Source organism: Lepidochelys kempii, chromosome 10, assembly GCF_965140285.1.
Source record: "Lepidochelys kempii isolate rLepKem1 chromosome 10, rLepKem1.hap1, whole genome shotgun sequence".
In the NCBI taxonomy this organism is placed as follows: Eukaryota; Metazoa; Chordata; order Testudines; family Cheloniidae; genus Lepidochelys; species Lepidochelys kempii.
In genome coordinates, this window is record NC_136389.1 from 31,441,183 (window position 1) to 31,466,406 (window position 25,224).

Sequence of the window (25,224 nt, forward strand, 5' to 3'; positions counted from 1 at the left end):
GGACCCCTGGTCTGATCCAGCCTTGTAAGTCCCATATTCCAGCAACTTCACACAGAATTATGGTTCTAGAACAGTATGCATCAAACTGATTAAGAAACAAATACCTTGGTTTTGTTCAGATGTCTGTAATACAGAATAAGAGAAAATATATTGTGGTATGTGATTGTTATCTACGCAGGATACAGAATTTTTGTGTAAACGGAATGTTTCTCTGTTTTCCATGAGCTGCAGACGTGGCCCGCCTAGTTTTTAAGAATAGAGATTAAAGCTTTGGGAGGTGGGGCTTGGAGGAGGAGGAGGAGTTGAGAATCTGGGTGGTCAGAGGACAAGGATAACGGAGGGGGAAACGGAAGAATTTGCCAAAATAATGACTTTCAATCCTCTTAGGGATTTATGGAAGATGAAGGTCGGCAACGAACAACAAAGTACATTTCACACGTTTTTGCAGAAGAGAGTGATTTAAGCCGTCAGTTTGAGAGGGAGAAGGCCCGGAGTGAACAGTTAGCGACAGTTAGCTTGGCTCTAGTGCATGAAGACTCCCTGCCTGAGGAAGATCTGTCTCCTGTAGAAGAAGACACTTTCCTCTCAGAATCAGATAATGAGGAAGAGATGAAATACAACAAGAAACGAGAAAAAGGAGTGAAGGCCAACTCAGATGCACTGCTGAAATTCAGCTTCCGAGATGGCCCCCATCAGTCAACACCAACTAAAGGTAGGGAATGGTTCTCTGGGGAGTCTGGCTTTCTCATGTAGGTTTCCTTTGAAGAAAATAGAGAGGACATCAGGTTTGTTTAAAAAAAATCCTCTTCTGCAGCATTGCCTGCACCCTGTTTGCGTTTGGTGTTCTCTCCCCAAAACTTACTATATTGTTGGGGGGCAAGGGTGACACATTCGTTCCTAACCCCACTCTCTCTTCCTTCTGCTGGGGACTTGGAACAACTTCCTTGCCTAAGGTTGCTAGACTGGGAAACTGGTGTAGGGGTGGGGTACAGGTGCTTCTTCCCAGTCTCCTGTGCACTCCCATCCGTCTCTCTAATGAGCTATGGGAAGGGGTCACCTGACCTGCCATAGATTTATGGAAAGGCTGCAGAGGTGCATGTTGTGAACTCCTACTCTTTTCATGCTCCAGGGGAGGTTCCTCTCAGGCAAGACAGTCTTTGAAGTGGGAGACAACCCCCCCGTTCCCCCCTTTCTTCAGGCAGCAGCTGCTGACCAAGCTAATCCTGCCCCCTACTATCAGGTAGGAATCTACCTGGAGAGTCTTCTACCTGCAGTCAGGGAGGGGGGGAAAGCATCATCACCTGGAGGATGTAAGTGTCCAGAATTCACTCAAATAATATTTAAATTTTTAAGACTGAGCATAGCTGTTTACTCTCCTTGAGCCTCCCTGTTTCCTGCAATGGCCTTATTGGATAGAAGATGCTTGAAGAGTATAGCCGGAGACACTTTAAGTGAACCTGTCTGCAGGCCTGGGCTAGGTCCCTGTCATCTAGGGAATGGCTGGGCATGGGAAAAACCTGTAGGAACTGAACAATGAAGTGGCCAGCCGAACTGGACTTCTTTGTGTTCTTAAATTAGGCTGCAAGTTCCACGCCACGAAGACCCTGGTGAAGAAGCTGCCTTCCCCCCGCCTTCTTGAAGATCCTGAAGAGCTCCCAGATGGCTTTGCAGAGGAGGATTCTAGTTTGGACACTATAAAGCAGGAACCTAATCTCTCTCTAGGCACTCATTCCATAGATGAAGAGGGGGATATGACTGTGATTGAGGAGGTCAGACTTGAAGACCCCAAGGTAAGATATTATGGCTTGATACTTGCTCTCTTGTTGGTACAGCTGCTTGAAGTATGAGAATTCCTGCAACATTGGGCAGGTGACCCTCTGACTGACAGTTTTCTACTTTTCATAGCAAGACCTCCAGCTACAATCCCTTTGTTTCACATTGGTTATTTTGTCCCTCTGCTTTCCCATCTCCCTGCACACATTCAATCTGGTTTTGTTTAAAGGTTATCAGCAGCCTAGTTGAGTCATGCAATTCAAAGTTTAGGGAATGGAATGAGAGGATGAAACTACGTTCATAGGAACTTCCTCATTGTCAGTTTTTCAGCTCTGGGGGCTTGGGAAATGCCACTCCTTGCTTGCACACAGAGCAGACTTCATTCTTTAGTCGCTATGCACATTGATCACCACTTGCCTAAAACATTCAGAAACAAGCATAGTCAAATGCCATAGGGCTAAAACTGAGTGAGATTTGTAGGAAGAGCAAGCATGTGCTAGACCTAAAGTCATCCTGTAGTTTGAGTGGTAGAGATCTGTGCTGAAGGTTCAAGGTTCAAAACCTGATGGTGATGCATGATATGGACATGGTTATTGCAGTTTGGTGGAAGTTAGACTAGTTGTTTAGGACACAAGCTTCAGACATGGGAAAGTTGGGTTCAGTTCTCTGCTCCACCAGACTCCCCTGTATGACCTTGGGCAGGTCACTTAGTCTGTGCTTCAGTTCCCATCTACAAGATGGGAATAAATAGTACTGATCTGCCTCACTAGGATGCTGAGAACATGACACATTAAAGTTGAGAGAGACTCAGATATTATGGTGATAGAGGGACAGATAGGAACTCCTTGAGTTTGTACAGATTGAATTTCCTCTCTCCATGCTCTTCACTAGAAGAACGCTGAGCAAAAGAAGGAAAAGCGCTCCAGAGCCACTGCAGTGGAGAGATCTCATGAAACATACCGGCTACTGAAGCGCCGAAATCTCATCGTAGAAGCTGTCCGAAACCTCCGCTTAATCGAAAGCTTGTTCACGTAAGACAGGGTCTGAAAGCTGTTTACTTGTTTAGTGGGAGCCTGAAGCATTATGGTAGCACAATCACTGCTTTGAAACGTCTGTGCACTTCATTACATGGTGGTTGATCGTGGTTTCCTGTCGACAGCATGTTCTGTACTGTAGGAATGCAGGTATTTACAGTTTAAGAGTAACTGCACTTTCAGCCCCCTCCATGGTCTGCTCAAGGAATGCCCTCACAGCCTCTAGTCCGTCTCCCTACTGACCAGAGGTATAGGTTTGCAGCCCCCTTATTCTTCACTGTGTTTATCCCAGCAGATCTGACAAAAGTCCTATCCCTGCACTTCACTTTGTCTCAGAGGGCTATTAACGGTATATGCCAGCAGCTACAAGTAACGAGAGTTCTGTCAAAGCACAGTACATTTATTTTAGGATAGGTCTGACACAGTAAACATACAAAACAATAAAAGGTCTAAATGCGTATATAAGCTTCTTCGAGTGATGGTCCCTATGAGTATTCCACGTGTGGGTGCGGATGCATGCCATGCACTTGAGTCTGGAAGTATTTCTTGGTAGTGTTAGTTAACCCACACATACATAGTGCATCTCCTCATGCTCCCAGCTGAGGGTGTAAGAGGTAGTGTGGGTTGACGCCTCTCCAGTTCCCTCTTACTGCCGCATGGCCTGAGTCGGAACCTACTGTTCCTTCATGCTCTTTGTTTTCTAAGCATGACCTACTTCTGCCTAGCTGTAAATAGTTTGTACATAGGTTTTCTTAGTGTTTAGATCATTTTTGGTATAGTCAGTTTAGTTCTCTTCCCCGTTCAGGGACTGCATTCTGCCCCCTCACCTCTGCCCAGGACTATGCCCTGGATTCTGGGCTTAAAAAACTGTTTCCTGCCTGCACTCCTTCTCTGTGAGCAGGGAGCACCAGCGATGCCTCTCCTGCCTGGGTGAGACACACATTGCAGCTAACTGCGCCATTTGCAAATCCTTCTGCCCCAGACCCAGGAAGCCCACGAGCCCTGCCTTTGAAAATATCTGATGAAAGAAGCGATGAGACCCAGGGTGCATTGAATCCAGGCTTGGGAGATCCCCCTGTACAGCACCCCTCCAAGCATACATGACATTTAAAGTATCCTACCACATCTGAGCTAATGCCCCATTGAGATGTATGAGGTAGTTTGCAGCCCTGAGCAATTGTTTCGGGGTTTGCAGATGCAGCCAGAAATCATTGCCATGGTGCACACTCCTTTCACATTTTCAAGTTATTCTACACAGCCATACGCATTAAACTTACCTTTGTTAAAATGAAAGCTGAGATTCTAGAAAACAGGATGGCAACCTCAGAAGAAGTGCTGGGTTGTTCTTATGGCACAACCTAGCCCAGTTCAAGTCTCAGTTTAGTTACTGGCTTAAAACCAGAAAAAAAACTTTCCTACATTATGACATCAGGCACATACCACACTGCAGTTGCTGTATCTTAGCCACTGTTTCTAAACACATCACAATTTAAGTTTGCCAGAGGATGCTGATGACTAAATGTTCCTTTCAGGCAGTGACAAACGGAGCTTTCAGATGTGGGTTGAGCAGCCTGTGGCAGTTTTGGTGCAAGGTTAAAAATAGAATTAATTTTGACCACAAATTCACTATAGATTTTGCAGCTGTAAGCAGCATGGAAATGTCACTGCAGCTAAGAAGTGTAAGATGCTGTTTCATGTTCTAGGCTTCAGAAAATGATCATGGATCAGGAGAAGCAAGAAGGTGTTTCCACGAAATGCTGTAAGAAATCCATTGTTCGACTGGTACACAAGCTTTCCCAAGAAGGGCTCCTCAGATTCTACCGCACAACGGTCATTCAAGATGGCATTAGCAAAAAGGTAACTTGTTGCTCTGAGTCTTTGCTGCTGGGAACTGTGGCGGCAAAAATTGCTGCTTATACTGCGTATTATCAAGCTAGTCTTGGCCATTTTTTAATTTAGAACTAAATGACGTAACAGACAGGTAGAGCTTTCAGCACATTATATTAAATATTCTCCAATGTTGACACCCGTCAGGCCTTTCTTGTAGAAATACTTTGTTTTATTAGTAACACCCCAAAAAAGCTACCAAGAGACTACACTCAGCAAGCCAAGACTCCTCCTAATTAGTGCTTGGAGCTTCCCATTGTCACTTCTCTGGTAACTGGCTGGTTGCTCCCTCTCAGTATAGTTCAGACTGTCAAACAGTTCCCCTTTTTAGCCTTCTCTTGGAAAGCAAGAGCATGTGAAAACTTCATAAATTAGCCTTTGGGATTGAATTTTCCTAAGCTTGATCTTCATCCAAAATTGTCTGTGTTCTTTAAGTTGAAGCAAAATCTCTGCATCTGTTCTTGAGTTTCATGGAGGTAAAAACAAATTCTTTAATTTGAAATAATTATTGAAACTTCCTTCACACAACTCAAACTGGTGCTTGCTGTGTAAACAGTCCTCAGTGAGGAGATTTGCACACAATCATAAGTGAAAGTTACTGTTTGATAATCATCCACTGAAAATTACTTGCTGTGCACGCACGGTAGAAAGTTTGTGAAATCTGAGTGCCTGACCTGGGAGAAGTCCTCAAGGTGCACTCCTTTTAATATGAATTTGTTGGTCTTATGGACTTCTGAAGTCTTTCATACACTTTTCAGCCTGTTACTAGCATTCAAATCCAGATGGGACCATTGTGACCATCTGTTCTGACGTCCTGTATAGCACAAGCCAGAGAGCTTCCACAAAATAATTTCTAGAGCAGAGCTTTTAGAAAAACATCCAATCTTGATTTTAAAATTGTCAGTGATGGAGAATCCACCATGTCCCTTGGTAAATTGTTCCAATGATTATTTACTCCCACTGTTAAAAATTTACACCTTATGCTGCCCTACATAGTTATATTCCCCTATATATATTTAAGATGTTTTTAAAAATTATACAGGTTTCAGCAGTTGAGGCAGTTTTAATTGCCTTTTCTGTCTTTAGTTTGTTCTTAAAAACTTAGGAAACATTTCTAAATGTATATGGTTCTCAAACCTAGTATGGGCCCCACCTACCTGTTCTGTTCCTTCATCTCCATCTGGAATATCAAGCCTCATGGGGGGCTCAAGTCTGAGGGCAGCTTCTGTTTCCTCTCTTCCTCTTATGTAGTTGACTCCTTGTCCCTGGGTCAAATCCTGCTCCTACTGAAGTCCAGGAGAGTTTTGGCATTGATTTCAGTTGGGCCAGGATTTCACCCTGGCCTCAGCTGCTTTTGCAGGCTGCTCTTTACAGTAAAAAGTCCAGACAAGGCAGCTGGAAACAACCGCACCAAAGTCCAAACGCACCAGCTGATCATGGACCATCAACAAGTGATCTGAAGATCACAGCTTGGGAACCGTGAACGTAAAACATAAAGTATGTGCAGGGCATCAGATAATACTGCTTTTGTATGGTGATTAATTTCAATTTGTTCTGAATCAGTATAAGTAAATCTCCATACACTCTTCTGTTTTTACTTTGTTGTACAGGTAGAGTTTGTAGTTCACCCTTCGGTGAATCCTAATGACCCCCTGGTAAAAAGTGCCATTGAGCAAGTGCGTTTCCGGATCTCCAACTCAAGCACAGCAAACAGGCAAGTACTGTCTACAGTTCAGTGACTCCAATATTTGCAGTCTGAGATTCCTGTAATTTCCATCCTGTTTGTTCATTTCCTTAGTTGTGCCACCGTATCATGCATAGGGCTATTCTGCGTTATGTCCTTGAGTCTTGTTTTATTATTTATCTCTACATTTGTCTGTGGCACACCTGGGTGGGATAGCTGAGCCACTCACAAACAGTGATGAATTTTTTGAAGTATTAGCTTTGCTTTGTTTGGAGAAACTGAGGCACAGAAATTTGAGACTTGCTGAAGATCATGCAGGAAGTCTAATAGAGCCAGAAATAGAATGTGGATCTCTTGAATCCCAAGCCTTAACTCAAAGACTAATCTTGTAAGCCTGGCAGTTTTGATTTTTCAGCAGGTCTGTCTGGTATCAGTCTCACTTGCTCTAGCAAGTCTTAGGGACAGGCCCCAATTAGAAATCATATGTCTAAAGAGTAGATTGTTGTAAAGAGGCATGTGAAGTCTGCTTTCTCTTTTTTGTTCGAAACTGAATGTCTCGTGCCAGATATACTTCACTAGCTCAATGGTTACCTGTGTCCTATTGTTTGAACACAGACAGCCTCCCCCTGATTGCTTCTTGCACATTTACAAAATCCAGACCAAGAGGATACTTGACAGCCTCTTGATTGCTTCCCTCCCTGGTCACATGTATTCAAACAGAGTCCAGCATGTGTCAGCGCATGAGGGCCACTGCTTCCTACACACACACCCTTCGGGGGTCATGAAATACCTGATGGCTTCCTGACTGATTCAGAAGTAGTAGGGAAAGGACATCTCCCCTGACTTCTTCTCCCGTCACCTGGGGACCACTTCCTCCACATACATGTTACTAGGAGTGGGGCCCTTCCTGCAAGCTTTCATGACACACCATTACCTAAGGGCTTTAGGTGACCCAGACTGTCAACTGAGGCTGGAGGTTTCCTCCTCAACACTTCTCACCCCTTGCATGGGGCGGACTGATTCCTGGTGCTTCTTTCCCATTCGAGACTCACATTCCATTTAGATAGCAGGCTCACACATCTGTTTAGTGAAGGAGTCATACTTCACAATCTTAATCATTCCTCGCTTACAGCTGTTGTCTCCTACAACATATGAAACTGTTACTATCCTTTGGAGAATCATAGCCTCAGGCAGCGGCACCTCTTGTTGCTCCTTGCACACTCTCCCCTTTTGAAGCTTCTAGCTGATGCTCTCTGTGTTTGGAGTGACTTCTCTCTTGTAGCAGTCATAAGGGGTTGTCCTGGTGGTATGGTGTTCTGTGCAGCCCACTCCATTGTCAATTCAGGGAAATCCTTTTGTTCTTTGTGAATAGACCCACATCCTTCACCAGGAGACCCCCCACTATTTGTCTCGTGAGAGCAAACATGCAAAACCCTTTTCCTCAGTAATGATTTGCAAGGAGAGGAGTTAGTCTTGGTTTTGTATGAAGATGTTCTTGCAGAACAGTGACTGTCACCTTGGCTGGTGATTGTTTGCAGAATTAATTATATTAGTGCCTGTTTGACTTTACCAATGTACCAATTTTCCTGTGTGGTTTTTATATAGGATTAAAGTTCCCCAGACACCAACACCCCAAGAGCATTTAGAGGAAGATAGTCTGGGGCAAGAGACTGCTGCTGTATCAGGGGAAATGCAAGGAACCTCTCCCTCTAATGCTGAAAATAATGGTCGGGCAAGGAAAACTGATTTGAAAATGGGCATAATGCAGCTAAAAAATTATCACCCTGTTACAGGTAAAACTAACTTCTACTCGTCCGTCAAATAATTCAGACAACTGGAGAAATTTTTCCATTTCTCAGATACAGGGTTTGAGAGATCCTCACACTTAAGATTTGTGTCCTAGAGTGAAATTCAGGTGGGAACTTCCTAGGTTCAGTGTATGAAAGCCATTCGTAGTGAAATGTAGCCCGTGGTGCTCCAGTAGTTCCTATGTGATGTGACTGCAGTTGGGAAAATGTTCCCATAGGTGGCTATGTCCAGCTCTTCATCAGCAATTAAAACCCCCCTCTCCATCTACAATCAACAATAGGGATGCTAAAACTATAGCTCAGTTGGTCACTTTCTATAATATAGGGATTTTTTATGTAGCCTTTGCTACACATGCATACCATCTTGGAGTACTGTGTACTACTGTGTGACAATGAAGTAGTACAGAAAAATATGCATTACAGCATACTAAAACAAGACTACAGTGAAGTAAAACAGTTCTAGGGAGTGCTGGCAACAACTCTTAAAGTTAGGATTGCCGAACGCTTTACAGAAATATTTATTGAACTTTTCTGCATCATTATTAACAATTTTTTACCATCTCCATCTACTAATAGGCCCATACCATTAGGATTTCTTTTGTTCCTGGTCTACTTAAAAATTCCTCTTTGTTGTCCTGGGCCCTTCCAACCATGAATTTTTCCCTGGTGTCTTTTAACTTCCCTTATCAATTTTCTACACTTCATAACTTCTGATTTATATTGATGGCTGTCATCTTCTCCTTTTCTTTGTTATATATTACATTTTTATTTCTAATTGCTTCCTTCAGTTCCCATCTTAACCAGAATGGGCTTTTACACAAAGTTCTTATTTGTGATTGTGGCTTTTTGGCTATCTGATAAACTCCTCTTAAACAGCTTCGAACTTTCATGCACGTTTGCGTGTCTAAATTTTTCCTCCCAATCAATTTAAAACTTGTAATTTCCCTCACTTTTAAGGAATTAGTCCTTTTATCTTTTTAATTTATTTTGTCTTTGCATTCAGTGGTTCATCTTCTTTTCTCTGCAGTTCCAGGACTTGGGCGTTCCCTTGGCTTTCTTCCCAAAATGCCTCGGTTAAGAATGGTCCACATTTTCCTCTGGTACCTAATTTATGGACATCCTTTAAATGGGCAGCAACAGAAAGCATGCTATGATGGTGATAAAAGAGGCAGTCCACAGGGACTGGACACAAACACAGCTGTACCTGAAACCTATCCAGGTGCATCAGGAGATGATGAGGAGGAGGCTGCACCAGAAACTACGTGCGTGGCGAATCATGAAGTCCCTGCACAGGAGTCTGAAGTGGATCTGTGTAATGAGACAGGTAAGAACTGGCTCCTCATCAGATCAGGACTGTGTCTACATGGGGGAATTCTTGGGGTGGTGGGCAAGGGGGGGGAATCCTCGCCACTTTTAATGCCAGTTACTTAGTGAGCATGCTCCGAAATATTGTTTCAATTGCTTGTAACACCACTTCCTCAAAGCTTACTTAAGGCACTGACCCTCATTAAAGGATTGGTACTGCCATGTTTTAGAGTTTGACTTCAGCTGTGGATGCTGTAGCCATGATTAAAATGTGGGGCACATATTGGAAATGGAGAACATGTACTTTAGCGAACTCAAAAAAGGAGGTGGTTTGGACCTAAGGCTTTGGATTGTCCCATTATTCAATGCTGGGCATAAGCCAACAACTCACTGCCTGAGTATAGGAAGAAGATTCTCTTATGCGTAGGTTATTCCATAATTGCCCATGGCGGGGATTAGCGTGCCTCCCTCTGAAGCTTCTGGTACTGGACACTGGCAGAAACGGGATACTAGGCTAAGTGGACTGCTGCTTTAAGTCTGTATTGCAGTTCTTATGTTTGTTTACAATTGTAGACCTGGCTTCAGATTTCCAATACTTCACTGGTCCCCAGATAGGACTAATAATTTTGTTCCATCTGTGATTCTAAACCAGCATCCTTTCTCTAGTGTATGTGGATGATATTTCGTGGATGCGCTACGTCCCTCCTCTCCCAGTACATAGGGAATTTGGGTATGGCTGGGCTCTTGTTAGTGACGTTCTTCTTTGCCTACCTCTCTCCATCTTTGTTCAGATAGTGCAAGTCAGCTACAAGGTACTGTGCTTTTGTTTTGCAATTCATATTCTGTATGATATAATGTCCATTGTTATTAACAGTACTTTACAAAGCAGCAGACATGCTTAGTCAGTATTATCTGCTCTTAAGACTATATAATCAGTTTCAGCTGGTAATCCATAGAAATTTAACTTTAGTTTTTGCCAGTTTGATTCCGGAAGAAAATAATCAATCCAAGATGAACAGCACTCTAGTACTATTGATTCATAGGACAATAATTTGCATGTGACTTACTGAAGACTTCACAGAACCCTGCTTTTGCCTGGTAAAATGAATTAACGTGACTAATGATTAGCCACTTTGTATGCACTGGCAATTCATAGATTCCAAGGCCAAAAGGAACCATTGTGATTATCTAGCCCAGGGGTCGGCAACCTTCGGCACGCAGCCCATTAGGGTAATCCGCTGGTGGACCGCGAGACGTTTTGTTTATGTTGACCATCCCACAGGAATGGCCCCTCGCAGCTCCCAGTTGGACATGGTTTACCATTCCTGGTGTACCACAGCTCCCATTGGCCATGGTTTACCGTTCCTGGCTTACCACAGCTCCCGTTGGCTGGGAACGGCAAAGCATGGCCACTGGGAGCTGCCGGGGGCTGTGCCTGCGGACAGTCAACGTAAACAAAATGTCTTGCAGCCCACCATTGGATTACCCTGATGGGCTGCATGCTGAAGGTTGCCGACCCCTGATCTAGCCTGATCTCCTGTATAACATGTTCCAGAGAACTTCCCCAGACTAATTCCTAGAGATCTTTTACAAAAACATCCAATCTCTATTTAAAAATTGTCAGTGATGAAGAAGCTACCTCCACCATTGGTAAATTTTTCCATGGCTAATTGCCCTCACTGTTAAAAATGTATGCCTAATTTTGAGTCTGAATTTGTCTAGTTTCAACTTCCAACCAGCTACTGTATCTTGTTGTACCTTTTTTGGCTAGATTGAAGAGCCCACTGTTAAATATTTGTTCCATATGTAGGTACTTATAGACTGTAAGCAAGTCACCACTTAACCTTCTCTTTCTCAAGTTAAATAGATTGAGCTCCCTGAATCTATCACTATATGGTATGGTTTCTAATCCTTTAATCATTCTCATGGTTCTTCGCTGAATATCCTTCTTGGTGCTGATATTTATTATAAAAAAACCCAGATTCTGAAGGCAATTGTCACACTTAAGTGTGATACTTCAAAGACTAGTTAATCTCTAGTCAGTATTCTGATTAAATTTCAGTCAGTTTTCACATTTTGATAAACTTATTGTAAAATAATTTTTTTTAGGTGGATGGTCTTGAAGATTTTTTAAACAATCCTCTAAAAAAACATACACTGATCAGATGTCTTCCGAGGTCAGTCCGACAGCAGCTTCTTTATAAGAGGCAAGTACCTGTGGTGGTGGGATATGTCAAACTAAGTGGCTGTGGGGAGGAAGTGGGGGTTGTTGATTGTTCTCGCAAGGACTACACTGGGCAGACTCTTTGCCCAGAAGAACTTTATGCTCGAAAAGATGAAAAACACACCAAAAGGTGGGAGAGGAAGAAGACAGCAACATTCAGGTAAAGTGACTGGGGTCTGGGTAGGTTGTCCATGTTGTCAGAGAACGAACAAGTTTTTCACATCAATCAGGCCTTTGGGGGGAAGAATTGCGACAGGTGCTGATCTAATTGGTTCTAGGCTTATTGAGAATATCAGATGGTTCAGGGCATGTGGTCAGTGAAAGAGCAGTGCCAACTGGCTAGCACTCTGGCCTGGACAGTTCACCTCATGGCACTGTCTTCTCTCTTCCCAAAGGAGAACATCCTGATTTGGTAATTAACTCGTCCACCATGATGTGTCAGCAAACAGAGTGGCACAGAAAACTTTAAATCTGGAATTTCCTAAATTTTGGGTGCTTGATTTTATAACCATAATGTTTTTAATATAAGTTCCTAAATTTTAATAAAAAGCAATTAGAGAGAACAGAAATTTCATCGTGTGGGACTGTATCAACCCACCACATGAGTCAGCAGGATTGGAACCTTTAGCTACATAGCACAGACTTCCATTTGAACTAATGGATTGGTGGTTGCACTAGCAGGCTGTTATCCTCTGTGAACCAGCCAGCAGAGGAGGATGAGACAGAGACAGACTTTGCCAGTGGGTATCATAACAGTTTGCTACACAGCAGAGGAATGCTGAGACGTGGGAATTTGGGTTCTGTTCTAAATTCTTGAGATTAACCGCTAATGGTTACGAGTCTTTTCCCCATCTCTGTCCCAAACCAGCCTATCTGCTTGTATCACGCCCAGCCGGTCCCTCTGCTTGTCACCCTCTGCATTCTAGTCACGCAGCTTCCTCTTTCTCTTCCATGCTTCCTGGGTACCAGCCTGGGAAGTATTGGGAGCACAGCAGAGACACTCTTCCTGCTCTCTGTTCTGGTGCTTGGCACCGTAGCAGTCCCCATGAGCTTGGAGGAGCAATTGCAGGGAATGTACTTCTTGGCTCCTGCAGACCTGAGTAGGAGCATGCTCAGGGCAGATGAAATCTTCAGAGATTTTTAACTGCCAGCCTCAAACAAATCTCTACCATGCATATGCAAAGTGTGGTGGGTTTTTTTCAGAGGCTTATAACTTGCCAAATTTGGGTGGGTATTCTTGGAAACACCAAAAAGCACCTTTCTGATCCCAGCAGCCCCTTCTGAGAAATTTAAAGTTCATGCTTCAACATTTGGAGACACTAGAGTGTTATATGACTACTTAATATGTCTGTTAAAATATGTTATTGCTCGTGCCTGTTTTTACAGTTTAGTGTAAATTAGTGACATGTATCACATGTTTAATTTATCATGAATTCAAAATGTAACACGTCCAACTATGTTGCAGGAGGTACATCTTTTCAGTGGTGGAAAACCTGCAGAGGTTATGTTGCATGGGGCTGCTACAGTTTGGCCCAACTGAGAAATTCCAAGATAAAGATCAGGTAATGTATTTAAAATTTGAATATTACTCTACTTTTTGTTCTGATGATGATGATGATAAAATAAGAGTTCTTACATTTGCGATGAGCTTAAATATTTGACTCTGGGCTAAAATGCAACTGTGCAATTTTTAGTGAAATATTGGAAGTTTCATGGATAATTTCTGACCATTATTCTGGGACAAGACTTCACAGATATTGAGCCAGATTCCTACAAACTATATGCAGTGATGATCCAGAAGTCTCCAGAATGTCAGCACCCTGTCTGGAACTTACCAGGCTCTGATGGGTTGGATTACAGAAACCCCCTTTGGGACTGCCACCTGATGTGTTGAGACTACCCCGAGCCTGTTTCCCTTGGCAGCTTGGGACTTCAGTGCCCTGCCTGGTTTGAGCCAGACACGCCAGCCTGCTGCAAACACAGACCCAGGTCTGAACCACGTCCCCTAAAAGCTGCAGGCTTAACTGAAAACAGCTTAAGAAGTGTTCCTGTCTCCAACACTCAGATGCCTAGCTCCCAATGGGGTCCAAACCCTAAATAAATCCGTTTTACCCTGTATAAAGCTTATCCAGGGTAAACTCATCAATTGTTCACCCTCTATACCACTGATAGAGATGCACAGCTGTTTGCCCCCGCAGCTATTAATACATACTCTGGGTTAATTAGTAAAAAGTGATTTTATTTAATACAAAAAGTAGGATTTAAGTGGTTCCAAATACTAACAGACAGAACAAAGTGAATTACCAAGTAAAATAAAACAAAACATGCAAGTCTAAACCTAATACAATAAGAAAGTGATTACAGATGAAATCTCACCCTCAGAGATACTCCAATAAGCTTCTTTTACAGACTAGGCTCCTTCTAGTCTGGGTCCAGCAATCGCTCACACCCCTGTGGTTACTGTCCTTTGTTCCAGTTTCTTTCAGGTAGCCTTTCGGGGTGGAGAGGCTATCTCTTGAGCCAGCTGAAGACAAAATGGAGGAGTCTCCCAGGGGCTTAAATAGATTTTCTCTACATGCATACAAATAGGATGAATATATTCAGTAGAACATAACCTTTGCAGAGATATGTTACACATATGTAGCATAAAACATATTCCAGTTATGTCATATTTACATTCATAAGCATATTTCCATAAAGCATCATGGGGTGCAACGTCACACTACCTTAACGTGTTTGCCTCCATTACTGGGAATTCGGGTGCCATGTAAATCCTGCATTGGGAGATGTGGCTTTTTGAAAACATAACTGTGAAAGGTGTCCCTTTGGGATTAAACACACTTATACAATCATTCATTACTGAATTAAAGACTGTAGTTAAAGAATGTAGTTCTTGCATACACAGTGGACTACATAATCAGAGTAGAACAAACCAGTAAGAGGAATTCCAGGCATAAATAGTTTACTTCAGTAAAATTCTGACTTGAGCAGGTGATATATTCTACCACAACACAGTTGATAACAATCTCTGAAATTGTATTCCTGATCCTAGCCATTGGGTGATGATAGATTGTCTCTCTGTAGAACCCAGAATAGGTTCCCTAATCACAGAGTGAAGTGCCATCACTGGGCAAGATGACAACAATGTGCAAAGTGGTTGTTGCCAGTATGGGCCACTTGGAATAGATGGAGTTCTGTGTCCTGCTAAAATAGCCATTTCAGCAATTTTACTTACAGGTGTGAAACCTTGTGTATTTCACAGGTATTCGTCTATACGAAGAGAAATGCAGTGATTGTTGATACTACTATCTGTGACCCTCACTATAACCTGGCTCAAAGCAGTCGCCCATTTGAGAGACGTTTGTATGTTTTGAACACTATGCAGGACGTAGAAAACTTTTGGTTTGATTTGCAGTGTGTCTGCCTTAATACTCCATTAGGTATGGTATGATCCAGCATTCTCTGTCATTTCCACCTTCATCCTTTATATCCTTTGCTTCCCTTGCACTTTGCCATGAAGTAAGGCAGATTCGATCTTGTCACCTTTAACTTACTGTCTCTGAACCCCTATGGGCAAGTATCTGTCTGTTCTGCAGCTTATTGTCTAAGCTTTTGAAATATTAACCTTCTTGATCAATTTTTGTGATTGGCACTATTTGGGGTGTGTGTAATCTGAAACTGACTGGAAATCTCCAAATACGGGCAGGGGTTAAGGTGCAGCATGGAGCACAGTCAACAGTACAGGGCATGTTGCACTCCTGGCTTCTGCCCTTGGGGACCAGAAAACTTTAGGATTTGGTGTTTGTCAATCTCTTGCTACAGAGCTGAGAGCCAAGAATGAGACTCATGCAGGTTAATACCTTCAGAGCAGAGGTACAAGGCAAATTATTCACCCCCCACCCCCCTTACAGGGCCTAGTTCGGTCCTTGCCAAGCAAGCTAAAAAATACTTGTTGCCAACATGTTTTTATCATGATTTCCCTGGCTAGCATGGGAAGAGATCTTTTTTCTGAGAACCATGTTGTTAAACCTTCCATTAGATACTCTGACATAGCCCATAAGTACAGGTTCATCGAAGTAATAAGTATTACAGTTGTAAGCGGTTACAGTATTTTCGCAATCGGGGAGTGTCTTTTTGGTAGTGGTGGGTTTTTTTTAATAAAGGTAGAGTAGTGCACTAGCAATAATTGGTTAAAGAGCAAAAGCTTCTAAAACCAAAAGCAACTTTTTTTGTTTCTGTAACTTGAAAGCAGCCAAGCAGAATGATCCATTTGCAGTTTCATCCTCCTTTTTATATTGAAGCAGTTTTTTTCAGAAGGCATTAGACAACTTTGTGTAATTGAGCCGATGTCCATTTTGGCAGTGCTATAATTGTGCTGCTGCTCTCAGACTGTGTGCAGTAGTATATGTTTACCAGGCTGTCATAGATATAATGTACATCTGGCTCCCTGTAATATGGGGATTTGTGTACTGTGCCACCAACATAATGCTTTGGAAAGCTGTAGGGTTTTTAACAAATTGTCTGCTTGAGCCTTGAGGGAAAACAGCAAAACTATGTGTTAGGCTTCAGCTTATACTGAGCCTATGGGTCAGGTGCTCTCCTTCATTCAAGGCCCAGCCTGCTGTTCTGTCAGCACGAAGGGCCAAAACCCAAATGGATCTGGCCAGCTCAGAATTTCTCCCAGTGTGGGGGACCTCTCAGCTGGTACAGGTCCATCCTGCACTATTCCTCCAACCCCACCCCAGTGTAGGGGGCACATTGGATAGGAAGGTGGCATGGCTGCTTCACATTGAGTTCAAGCAATCCTAAACTGGCTGTCTCTTGAGGACTATTAGCAGTCCATTTTCCAAGGAACTACTCTAATCTCTGGGGTCTGTGCCCAGAGCATCAGTGTGCAGCATACTTCCTGATGGGTACCACCACCACTCTCCTGTGCTAAGTAGATCTCTATGTTGGAATTTAAGGTCCAGGCCATGAGCCTCACAAGCAACTGTGTTATGAAAGCAGCATGTTTGATACCTAAAGAAAGTGGTAGAGGGTGTTTCTGACTCTCTTAGCATTTCTGTTTCAGTGAAACATCTGCCCCACTCATTTGCCCAACTGTTTTGCCATGGTGGCAGCAAGCAGCCAGAAACGGGATTGGGGAGAGACTGGAACATAACTCTTCATACTGATAGTAACCGAAGTACATTTGTGTGTTTAGGAGTCGTCCGCCATCCTCGTGCAAAAAGAAGTAATCTTCAGGGTGAGGAGGCCAGCACCACATTGGATGTGCAGATGGAACAGGAGTCAGCAGTGGATAAGCATAATCTTGAACGAAAGTGTGCAATGGAGGAATACACCTCGTATGTCTCTTTCCAGCTTTCTGTGTCACTGAGTAGATGGATTATTAAGAACAGAACAGTTCATTTTAAGAGTATTATACTGATAGTAAAAAGAAAAGTAGTACTTGTGGCACCTTAGAGACTAACAAATCTTTTGAGCATAAGCTTTCGTGGGCTACAGCTCACTTCATCAGATGCAGTCAGTGGAAGTTAGCATCGTAATACTTAATCTGGTATGTCATTCTGTTTTAGAGTCCATCTAACCAATAGGGAAGATAGTTGATCAGTCCTGTGTTTTCAGTTAGCAGACTAGTTTAAAGACCGGGTGGTGGTGAAGTGACCAGTGAGAAAACTGGGCTCAAATTTCCTCCTGTATCCAACAGCAAGGAGTGTTGTTGAAGACTTTTGGATGATGTTTAAGAAGCATCACTGTGGCAGTGCTAATGTTTGAAGATTCTCTGTGTCCACCCTTTATATAATCCTGTGTAGTGCTTTGCTTCACCATGACTAGACCTTCAAAAACTGCCTGGAGACATTTTCCTAATTCAGTCCTTTGATTAGTATGAGCCCATTGTTATGTATGCAGTAATGTCAGTAACTGCACACATGCTGCATTGGGATATATAGGTAGAACACCCATCAGCATTAATGAAAGTCACACTTCAAGCTATATGCTCTTTTTAAAAAAAAAAATTATATATATACAGGTGAAGGGTTAACCTTCTGCTCTGCTGTAATAAAGAAACCCCAGAGTCTGTTATAGATCAGTCAGTGTTTCCAAAAAGTTGAATACTGTGGTTGGGTTTTACAAAAGTACCTAAGTTACATGAAGGTCAATGGAATTTTTGCTTTTCAGTCAGGTGTTTTTGTAAATCGCACCTTATGCATTTTAAGTTAGTAGCAGTACTTTTCTGCTGCATTTGGGGAACCTGATTCCAGGTAACCGTGTTGCCAGACTGAATTTTTCATTTCCTCTATCTAGCTCCTTAAGTGGTCCCCATCACAATACTGTCTGATAGCCTATCAAAAATTTATCTCTGCCTAGTTATGACTTGTAATTATGCTCGAGTCGGTTGTGACAGCATAGTTAAGGCTGAAGCTTAACAGGAATTTTAAACCTTCAACAAAAAATTCATGAAATAATCTGGTCTAATATTTGAGTTTTTCATAGTGGGTAGATGAAAAATGGAGTGATATAAAGAGAATCACGAGTTCTAAAATGACCACTTTTTGACATTTGAACTGGATTGTCTTATCTTTTGTTTTAAGACCTTCTTGCAATAAATCTGAAACTCTCATGCCTTGTGCCATGTGTAGCTTCACACGAGCTCATTAATAAGTATCAGTCATGTGAAGTAGTAGTTTTTAATCTCATGATTCATAACTTTTTCTTTGTAAATGAAAAACTTGCCAAGTTAAATACTGTGTATTTAGGAGTGGCAATATTGCTACGCTGTACTGTCACATACTGCCTTCTTCAACATCATATCTAAGTGCCTCCCCATCGTGTATTAAGCAGTGTGAAAAACATCTGTCCTGTTTCTCTCACTCATCCTCTCCCTTAGACTTCTGCAAGGCATTTGACTTGGTACCACATTACATTTTGAATAAAAAAACTAGGAAGATATAAAATTAACATGGCGCACATTAAATGGATTAAAAGCTGGCTAACTGATAGGTCTTAGAATGTAATTGTAAACGGGGGATCGTCATGCTGGTATGTTTCTAGTGGGGTCCCACAGGGATTGGCTCTTGGCCCTATGCTATTTAGCATTTTTATCAATGACTTGAAAGAAAACACACACTAATCACTGATGAAGTTTGCAAATGACACAAACAATGTGGGGGGGGAGAGGTCGGTAAATGATCAAGATGATAAAACTGATACAGAGCAATTTGGATCACTTGGTAATCTGTGTGCAAGCAAACAATATGCATTTTAATATGGTTAAATGAAAATGTATACATCTCAGAAAAAAAGAATGCAGGGCCATACGTACAGGATGAGGGACACTATTCTGGGAAGTAGTGAATCTGAAAAGATCTGGCTATCGTGGTGGATAATCAGCTAAAGATGAGCTCCCAGTGTGACACTGTGGACAAAAGGGCTAATGTGATCCTTGGATGCATAAATTGGAATCTTGAGTAGGACCAGAGAGATTATTTTATCTGTGTTTTTGACACTGAGGCGTCAACAGCTGGAATGCTGTGTCCAGTTCTGGAGTCCACAATTCAGGAAGGGTGTTGCTAAATTGCAGACAGTTCACAGAAGAGACATGACAATAATTAAAGGGTGAGAAACCATGTCTTCTAGTTCCATGAGTCTATTACTATATCTATTTAGCTTAAGAAAGAGAAAGTTAAGGGGTGACTTCATTACAGTTGATAAGTACCTACATAGGGAACAAATATTTGATGATGGACTCTTCACCCTACCTGACAAAGGTATAACAAGATTGAGTGGCTGGAAGTTTGTTAGACTAATTCAGACTGAAAGTAAAGCATAGACTTTTAGCAGTGAGGGAGATTAACTATTGGAACAATTGATAAAGTAGATTCTCCATCACTGGCAACTTTTTAATCAAGATTAGATTTCTAAAAGATATGTTATAGTTCAAACAGGAATTAGGCCAGAGAACTTCCCTGACTTGTATTGTGCAGGAGGTCAGAGCAGAGTGAGCCTTTCTGGTTTTATACACTCTGAACTGTGTGTTTAGTGTAGTGTTTTGATTTTTTGGTAGAGTGTTGTTTGTTTCAGTGCAGATGCTGCTTTGTGTTAGAGAAAGCAGGTTGAAGAACTACATCTTTCACTTGGAGCAGAAGATGGTGAGGTCTTTAATTCCCGTGGGAGCTCATGCCCCCCAAAAAGTTCTGTCTCCTGCACACCCTCTCAGGGAAACCTCCATCACCCTTGACTCAGAGTGAGACCCATTAAATTCCTCTGTAAACCTAAACGAAAGTTCCTTGCACTGGCAGCCAGGAGCCTATGAGTTCAAATCTCAGCTCTAATGACTGATGTCTTTATTTCCATGCATCTCATCACCTTTACTATTGACCACATCCATGAGCCTGAAATTCAGAAGGTAATCAAGTGTGAGCCACTGCCAGCTCCATTTTACAGATAAAGCTGTGTTCTTTTAGGCCTTTGTGCTATCTCAATTAAAAATTCTGCTAGCTGAATTTCATCTTGGCAAACTTTATCTCCAGTTGGGTGGCACAGATGTTAGTAAGAGCAGAATTATGTCCTGCAGTTTAATCTAAGTTAACAGTTCTACAGTCTCTTTGGTTGCAATTTCTAATATTGAGTTCTTTTCTCTAAAATTGAAAAGTCACTTCACTGGATCCTGAGTACCTAGTCTGAGTAGAAAAGCTGACATTGTTGCCAACTTTTTGGTGTGAGCAACGGAGTGTGCGCCTTTTCCTGCAGTTTTGCACCAACTCACTAGCTGTTGAGGTGTACACAAAGACGTCTAGCAAATGTCTTGTCAGCTATTCTTACAAGTCTGTTACTATGTATTTTGTTTCTTTTCCTCAGAGGAAGTCGAGAGGTGGTGGATGATGGATGCATTCCCGGGGATGGGATGGGAGCTGGGGGTCTGGATTCCAGCTTTTATGGACATTTAAAACGCAATTGGATATGGACAAGCTATATCATTAATAAAACTAGGAAGGTAAGGATTTTTAAATGGATTTATTATATAGCAATGGTTTGACTTTATTTAAACTTTTAACTTCTAGTATTTTTAAGAGTTGTTGAAATATTAATAGAAATGTTTGCTACTCTAGTTGTGTGCATTCCCAAGGACACATAACCTTGTAAGGTTTTTCCTTATCAAGGCATCTTTATAAAAACATGAAAGGTAGCAGATGGTAAATGAATAGTTACCCTGGTGAATTTTGATATTCAGTGGATGGAAAATTTGTCTGAATTGTGAAATGCAGTCTGAGTTATGGTTCCCTTCAGTACATGTGCTTTACTGAGATTTGCTTTAACGGCACATTCGGCCAAAGGAGAATTCACTACCCAAACACATAATTAATATGAAGGTAAAAGGTTGCTGAATAGTGCTTTGTACACTTCCAGAACATGGAATTTGGTGGCTGAACATTGAAACCTCCAAAAAGCATTAAATGCACACAACAAACATTAGAAAATCTGTCAGTACAGGATAATGCCTCCCATGCCATTCTCCCATCTGACCTTAACTCTGCCCCCTGTGAGTGCAGCCCTCCGGAGTCCCTGGGGGATATCACAGTACTGTACAGCTCTTTCAAGATATGAAGGTTAGGGAAGAAAAGAACAGTGTTCCAGGGGGAGAGGAGGAGGAGTGTAAGGTGTTCAAAAGCCTCTGATCCCTTGCTGAGACTCTTTTCTCAGTTATGTCTGTCAGCCCACCACATATACTGCCCGTATTAATGGTGCAGCACAGAGGGTCCATGGAAGTGTGCAAATAAGAGTACAGATTTGGAGTTGTAGTGGCCACACAGAAAACGGAAGATATTGTTGGGAATGGCTAAAGTTCTGCTTTATTGCTATTTCCATGGGGTTAGAGATATGGTTAGGTGGAGTGGTAGGGTGAATGGAGTGCATTTCCTGGTTTTCTAATGTTTGTGTTTTGTTTTGTGTGTATTTCCTGCTTCTTGGAAATTCATATGGCGTTTAGAGCACTTTGAAAAGCAGTTTTATAGAGAAATTGCTGCTCAGTCTTAACTATGATACAGCCTTAGAGCACCCCTACCATAAATTCCTTAAATTCTTAGTTCCTCTCTACTTTTCCTCCACAAATTTTTACTTGACGGAATTAGTACGAAGTTCAGAACTTCCAACAATGGTGGTGGTTTCAGTACAACTTTAGAAATGTTTTTAAACTATCCATATATTTAGTGGTGATCGCGTTACTAGATCAACCTTGACTCATGTCAGGAGGCTTTCTACTGCTTATATTAAAAATCTCTTTCTGAAAACTGTCCACAACACATTCTTCTCTCAGAAATATCTTGAATTTATTAATATTAGAGTGTGTACTCCTTGGTGCTTACATCTTGTTTTGGTGGATGTTCTGTTGCTTTTAGGAAAGTGCCGTTCCTGAAAATGGACTTACAGTGAGACTCCAGACTTTCTTAACAAAACACCCCCTTCCACTCAGTACTGGAGGTAACATAATGGTGCATATAAAATATGTAATTGTGTTAGAACTATGATCCTCTTTCTCAAACCCACAGTGATTATGTGAGTTCTTCACACCCCTCCCATAATATGAGCTATTCTAGGTCATTACTGAAACAGTGAAAACTTTATTTCCTATTTCTGGATGAGTGTGACAGAATTTGGTCATTTGTACTTCATCCTGGAGAGTCTAAGGCCTGGTCAACACTGGGGGGGGGATCGATCTAAGATACGCAACTTCAGCTACGAAAACAGTGTAGCTGAAGTCGACGTATCTTAGATTGACTTAGAATCACTTACTTCGCATCCTCGCGGCGCGGGATCGACGGCTGCCGCTCCCCCGTCGACTCTGCTTCCACCTCTTGCAGTGGTGGAGTTCCGGAGTTGACAGCAGAGCGATAGGGGATCGATTTATCGCATCTACACTAGACGCAATAAATCGATCCCCGATAGATCGATCACTACCCGCCAATCCAGCAGGTAGTGTAGACGTGGCCTCAGAAGCACATCTTGCAGAAAGGCCAGACAGACACACATTCTACATGACTGACAAGCCAGAAGCTTTTTCAGATCTTTCTACTGTAGCCATAATTATATCAGGCGTCTTATACTTCCAACTGTGATGTAGAATATAAAACAATTTTCACATTTTCATACTTTCCCAAAACATCAGTCTTTTTTGGCTGAATTTTTTTCCTTATTGAGGTGCCTCTGCTTAGTTTAAAGAATATTGCTTTTTTGTTTTAAGCCAAAGTTAGAAGTTTTTGAAAATGTATTACTAAAGAAACAAAAAGAAAAGTAGTACTTGTGGCACCTTAGAGACTAACAAATTTATTTGAGCATAAGATTTTGTGAGCTACAGCTCACTTCATCGGATGCTGTAGCTCACGAAAGCTTATGCTCAAATAAATTTGTTAGTCTCTAAGGTGCCACAAGTCCTCCTTTTCTTTTTGCAAATACAGACTAACACGGCTGCTACTCTGAAACCTGTAAGTATGAACAGTAGACTCTTTAGTCAATCTATAGACAAGTGGTAAAATGCAATTAGCACACTTTTAAAATTGATGAATTTTGATGAAAATGATGGGGCCTGATGAATTTAAATATTCAAAACTTTAAAACCTGCCCAAGTCCCAAGTTTTCATCATACTTGTCTTGTTTTGTAGAGCTCATTGAAATGTATAAACTGCAAGCCATGTTTGAAGAGAATCTGTGTAGCCTGAGTGTTTTTATTATTAACTTTTTAAAGTGGAAGTGGAATCTTTTTATTTAACACTAACTTGAGATAAGGTGGCTCACTTGCTGACTTCAAAAATGAGTAACTTTGAAACTGTCAAACCATTTTCTTCAAATTTGGTTTTATTTTAATTCCCAGTAAGTTGGAAGAAATTAAATGCAATAGAGCTACAGTAATATTAAGATTGCATAGTAAAGCACCACAGTAAGGAAATGTGAAACCTAAAGTTGAATGTAAAACTTTAACTGCCCTCTTGATTTACGTGTGCATCGCATTGCAGTCTTCAACTACATGATCATATGTTTCCTTAGGGATACGGATATCTAAACCTGGGGAAAATCCTATTGTTACGTTGTCTTTGAGAAATAATACATGATTACATGACTACACTGATAATGTAGATACACGAGGGGACAGAGTTTGGGTGGTATATTCTCATGTAACTTTGTATTTCGACTTTTGATGGCTTAACATTGCATTGCATATTTTGCTATAAAATTCCACTGATGTAAATGTACTTCTTTGTAGGTAGTAAAATAAACATTTTGGGGAATGCAAGGGAAGGTGCAAAGTCCCCTGTGCAGAAGGAGGAATGTATTGAGATTGATAAAGAAGCAACTCTGAACAGAACCAAGAGAGTAAGGGGTGGAAAAAGCCAGAAACGTAAGAGGCTTAAGAAAGACACTGGGAAGAAGACAAAGAAGACAAAGAGAGGTAAACAAGTAGTATGCTTGTCAGTAAGAGAAGCTTTGTTTTGAGCAGTCTACTTGCTGTGGCATCACTTCAGAGGAGCTGTGGTGACTGTGAGGTTTCCTGTAACCAAAAGCTTTCATTGGCCACTTCCTTGGGTTGCCCTCCTGGTGAACAGAAAGCTGTCAGTGCCATAGGGCTATGTGCTGGCTTTGGGGAAGCATAGCAGCATGCTGGAACACTGTCCTTTAGCTGCATGCGCTTACAGATTTGTATCGCCATTCTTACTAGCTGCAGAATCACAGATCCCAGTCTGGGCCCCATTGGCCATTGCTGTGGTTGCACCACAGAGCTCTCTCCCATGGAGAGCCACAGGGCGGTCAGTTTGTTTTCTGTAGAAATCATTTCCTGGCTTCTGGCCTTCACTCTTCCTGTCACACTCCTTCTCCCTCCTCCCCACATTGTGGGCATTACCAACCCTTCTTCCACTGACTTTCATGGCCTTTACTTTCTTACCCACTGTTGTCTCAGTGTCTCCTCCCCTGCCTGCACTTTTTCATTCTCACAAACCTTCCAACCCCTGTCTTTGCTGCCTCCTTCCTCCCTGCACGCCTTCCTCCTCTTCTTCCTTTCCCTCCTACTCCCTGGAATCTTAATTCTTTTTTATAAACTTGCCTTGATACGCCACATATTTCCCTCTAAGTCTGTGCTCTCTCCTTCCTATCCTGAAGGTTATGCTGGTGACACCAGGCTCCTCTCTGAAAACCACTCTATCCAGCTCTTCTCTCCCTTTCCATTTGAGTGGCTGTTATCTGAAGCCCCTCATGCGCCCAGCCAAAGTTCCCTCTACTTTTTTACATCCATGTGAGGAATGAATTTTGTTATGTGCACCAATATGGAGGTGATGTGGGGCTGAGGGATCTGGACTGTGGAAGGGAGCTCAGGGCTAGGGCAGAGAGTTAGGGTACAGGGGGGTGCAGGCTCTGGAGTGGGGCCAGGGATGAGGGGCTTTGGGTGCCTCAGGGCTGGGGCAGAGGGTTGGGATGAGGGCTTTGACTAGGTGTGTGCGCTCTGAGGTGGGGCCAGGGATG

General features: G+C 42.2%; 1 protein-coding gene across 6 annotated transcripts in view; it reads left to right on the forward strand.

Annotated features, from left to right (window-relative positions):
- Nucleotides 1-25,224, forward strand: part of GTF3C1 (general transcription factor IIIC subunit 1) — an 82,451-nt gene that overhangs the window by 28,427 nt on the left and 28,800 nt on the right. For all 6 annotated transcript variants that reach the window (XM_073362655.2, XM_073362659.2, XM_073362658.2 and 3 more), the window contains 15 exons: nucleotides 388-712; nucleotides 1,579-1,790; nucleotides 2,665-2,804; nucleotides 4,511-4,664; nucleotides 6,305-6,408; nucleotides 7,984-8,171; nucleotides 9,214-9,510; nucleotides 10,158-10,303; nucleotides 11,601-11,698; nucleotides 13,181-13,277; nucleotides 14,978-15,155; nucleotides 16,919-17,060; nucleotides 20,575-20,710; nucleotides 22,113-22,194; nucleotides 23,972-24,157. In XM_073362655.2, the coding sequence (XP_073218756.1) occupies nucleotides 388-712; nucleotides 1,579-1,790; nucleotides 2,665-2,804; nucleotides 4,511-4,664; nucleotides 6,305-6,408; nucleotides 7,984-8,171; nucleotides 9,214-9,510; nucleotides 10,158-10,303; nucleotides 11,601-11,698; nucleotides 13,181-13,277; nucleotides 14,978-15,155; nucleotides 16,919-17,060; nucleotides 20,575-20,710; nucleotides 22,113-22,194; nucleotides 23,972-24,157 (2,485 nt within the window). The remainder of the gene's footprint in view (nucleotides 1-387; nucleotides 713-1,578; nucleotides 1,791-2,664; nucleotides 2,805-4,510; nucleotides 4,665-6,304; nucleotides 6,409-7,983; nucleotides 8,172-9,213; nucleotides 9,511-10,157; nucleotides 10,304-11,600; nucleotides 11,699-13,180; nucleotides 13,278-14,977; nucleotides 15,156-16,918; nucleotides 17,061-20,574; nucleotides 20,711-22,112; nucleotides 22,195-23,971; nucleotides 24,158-25,224) is intronic.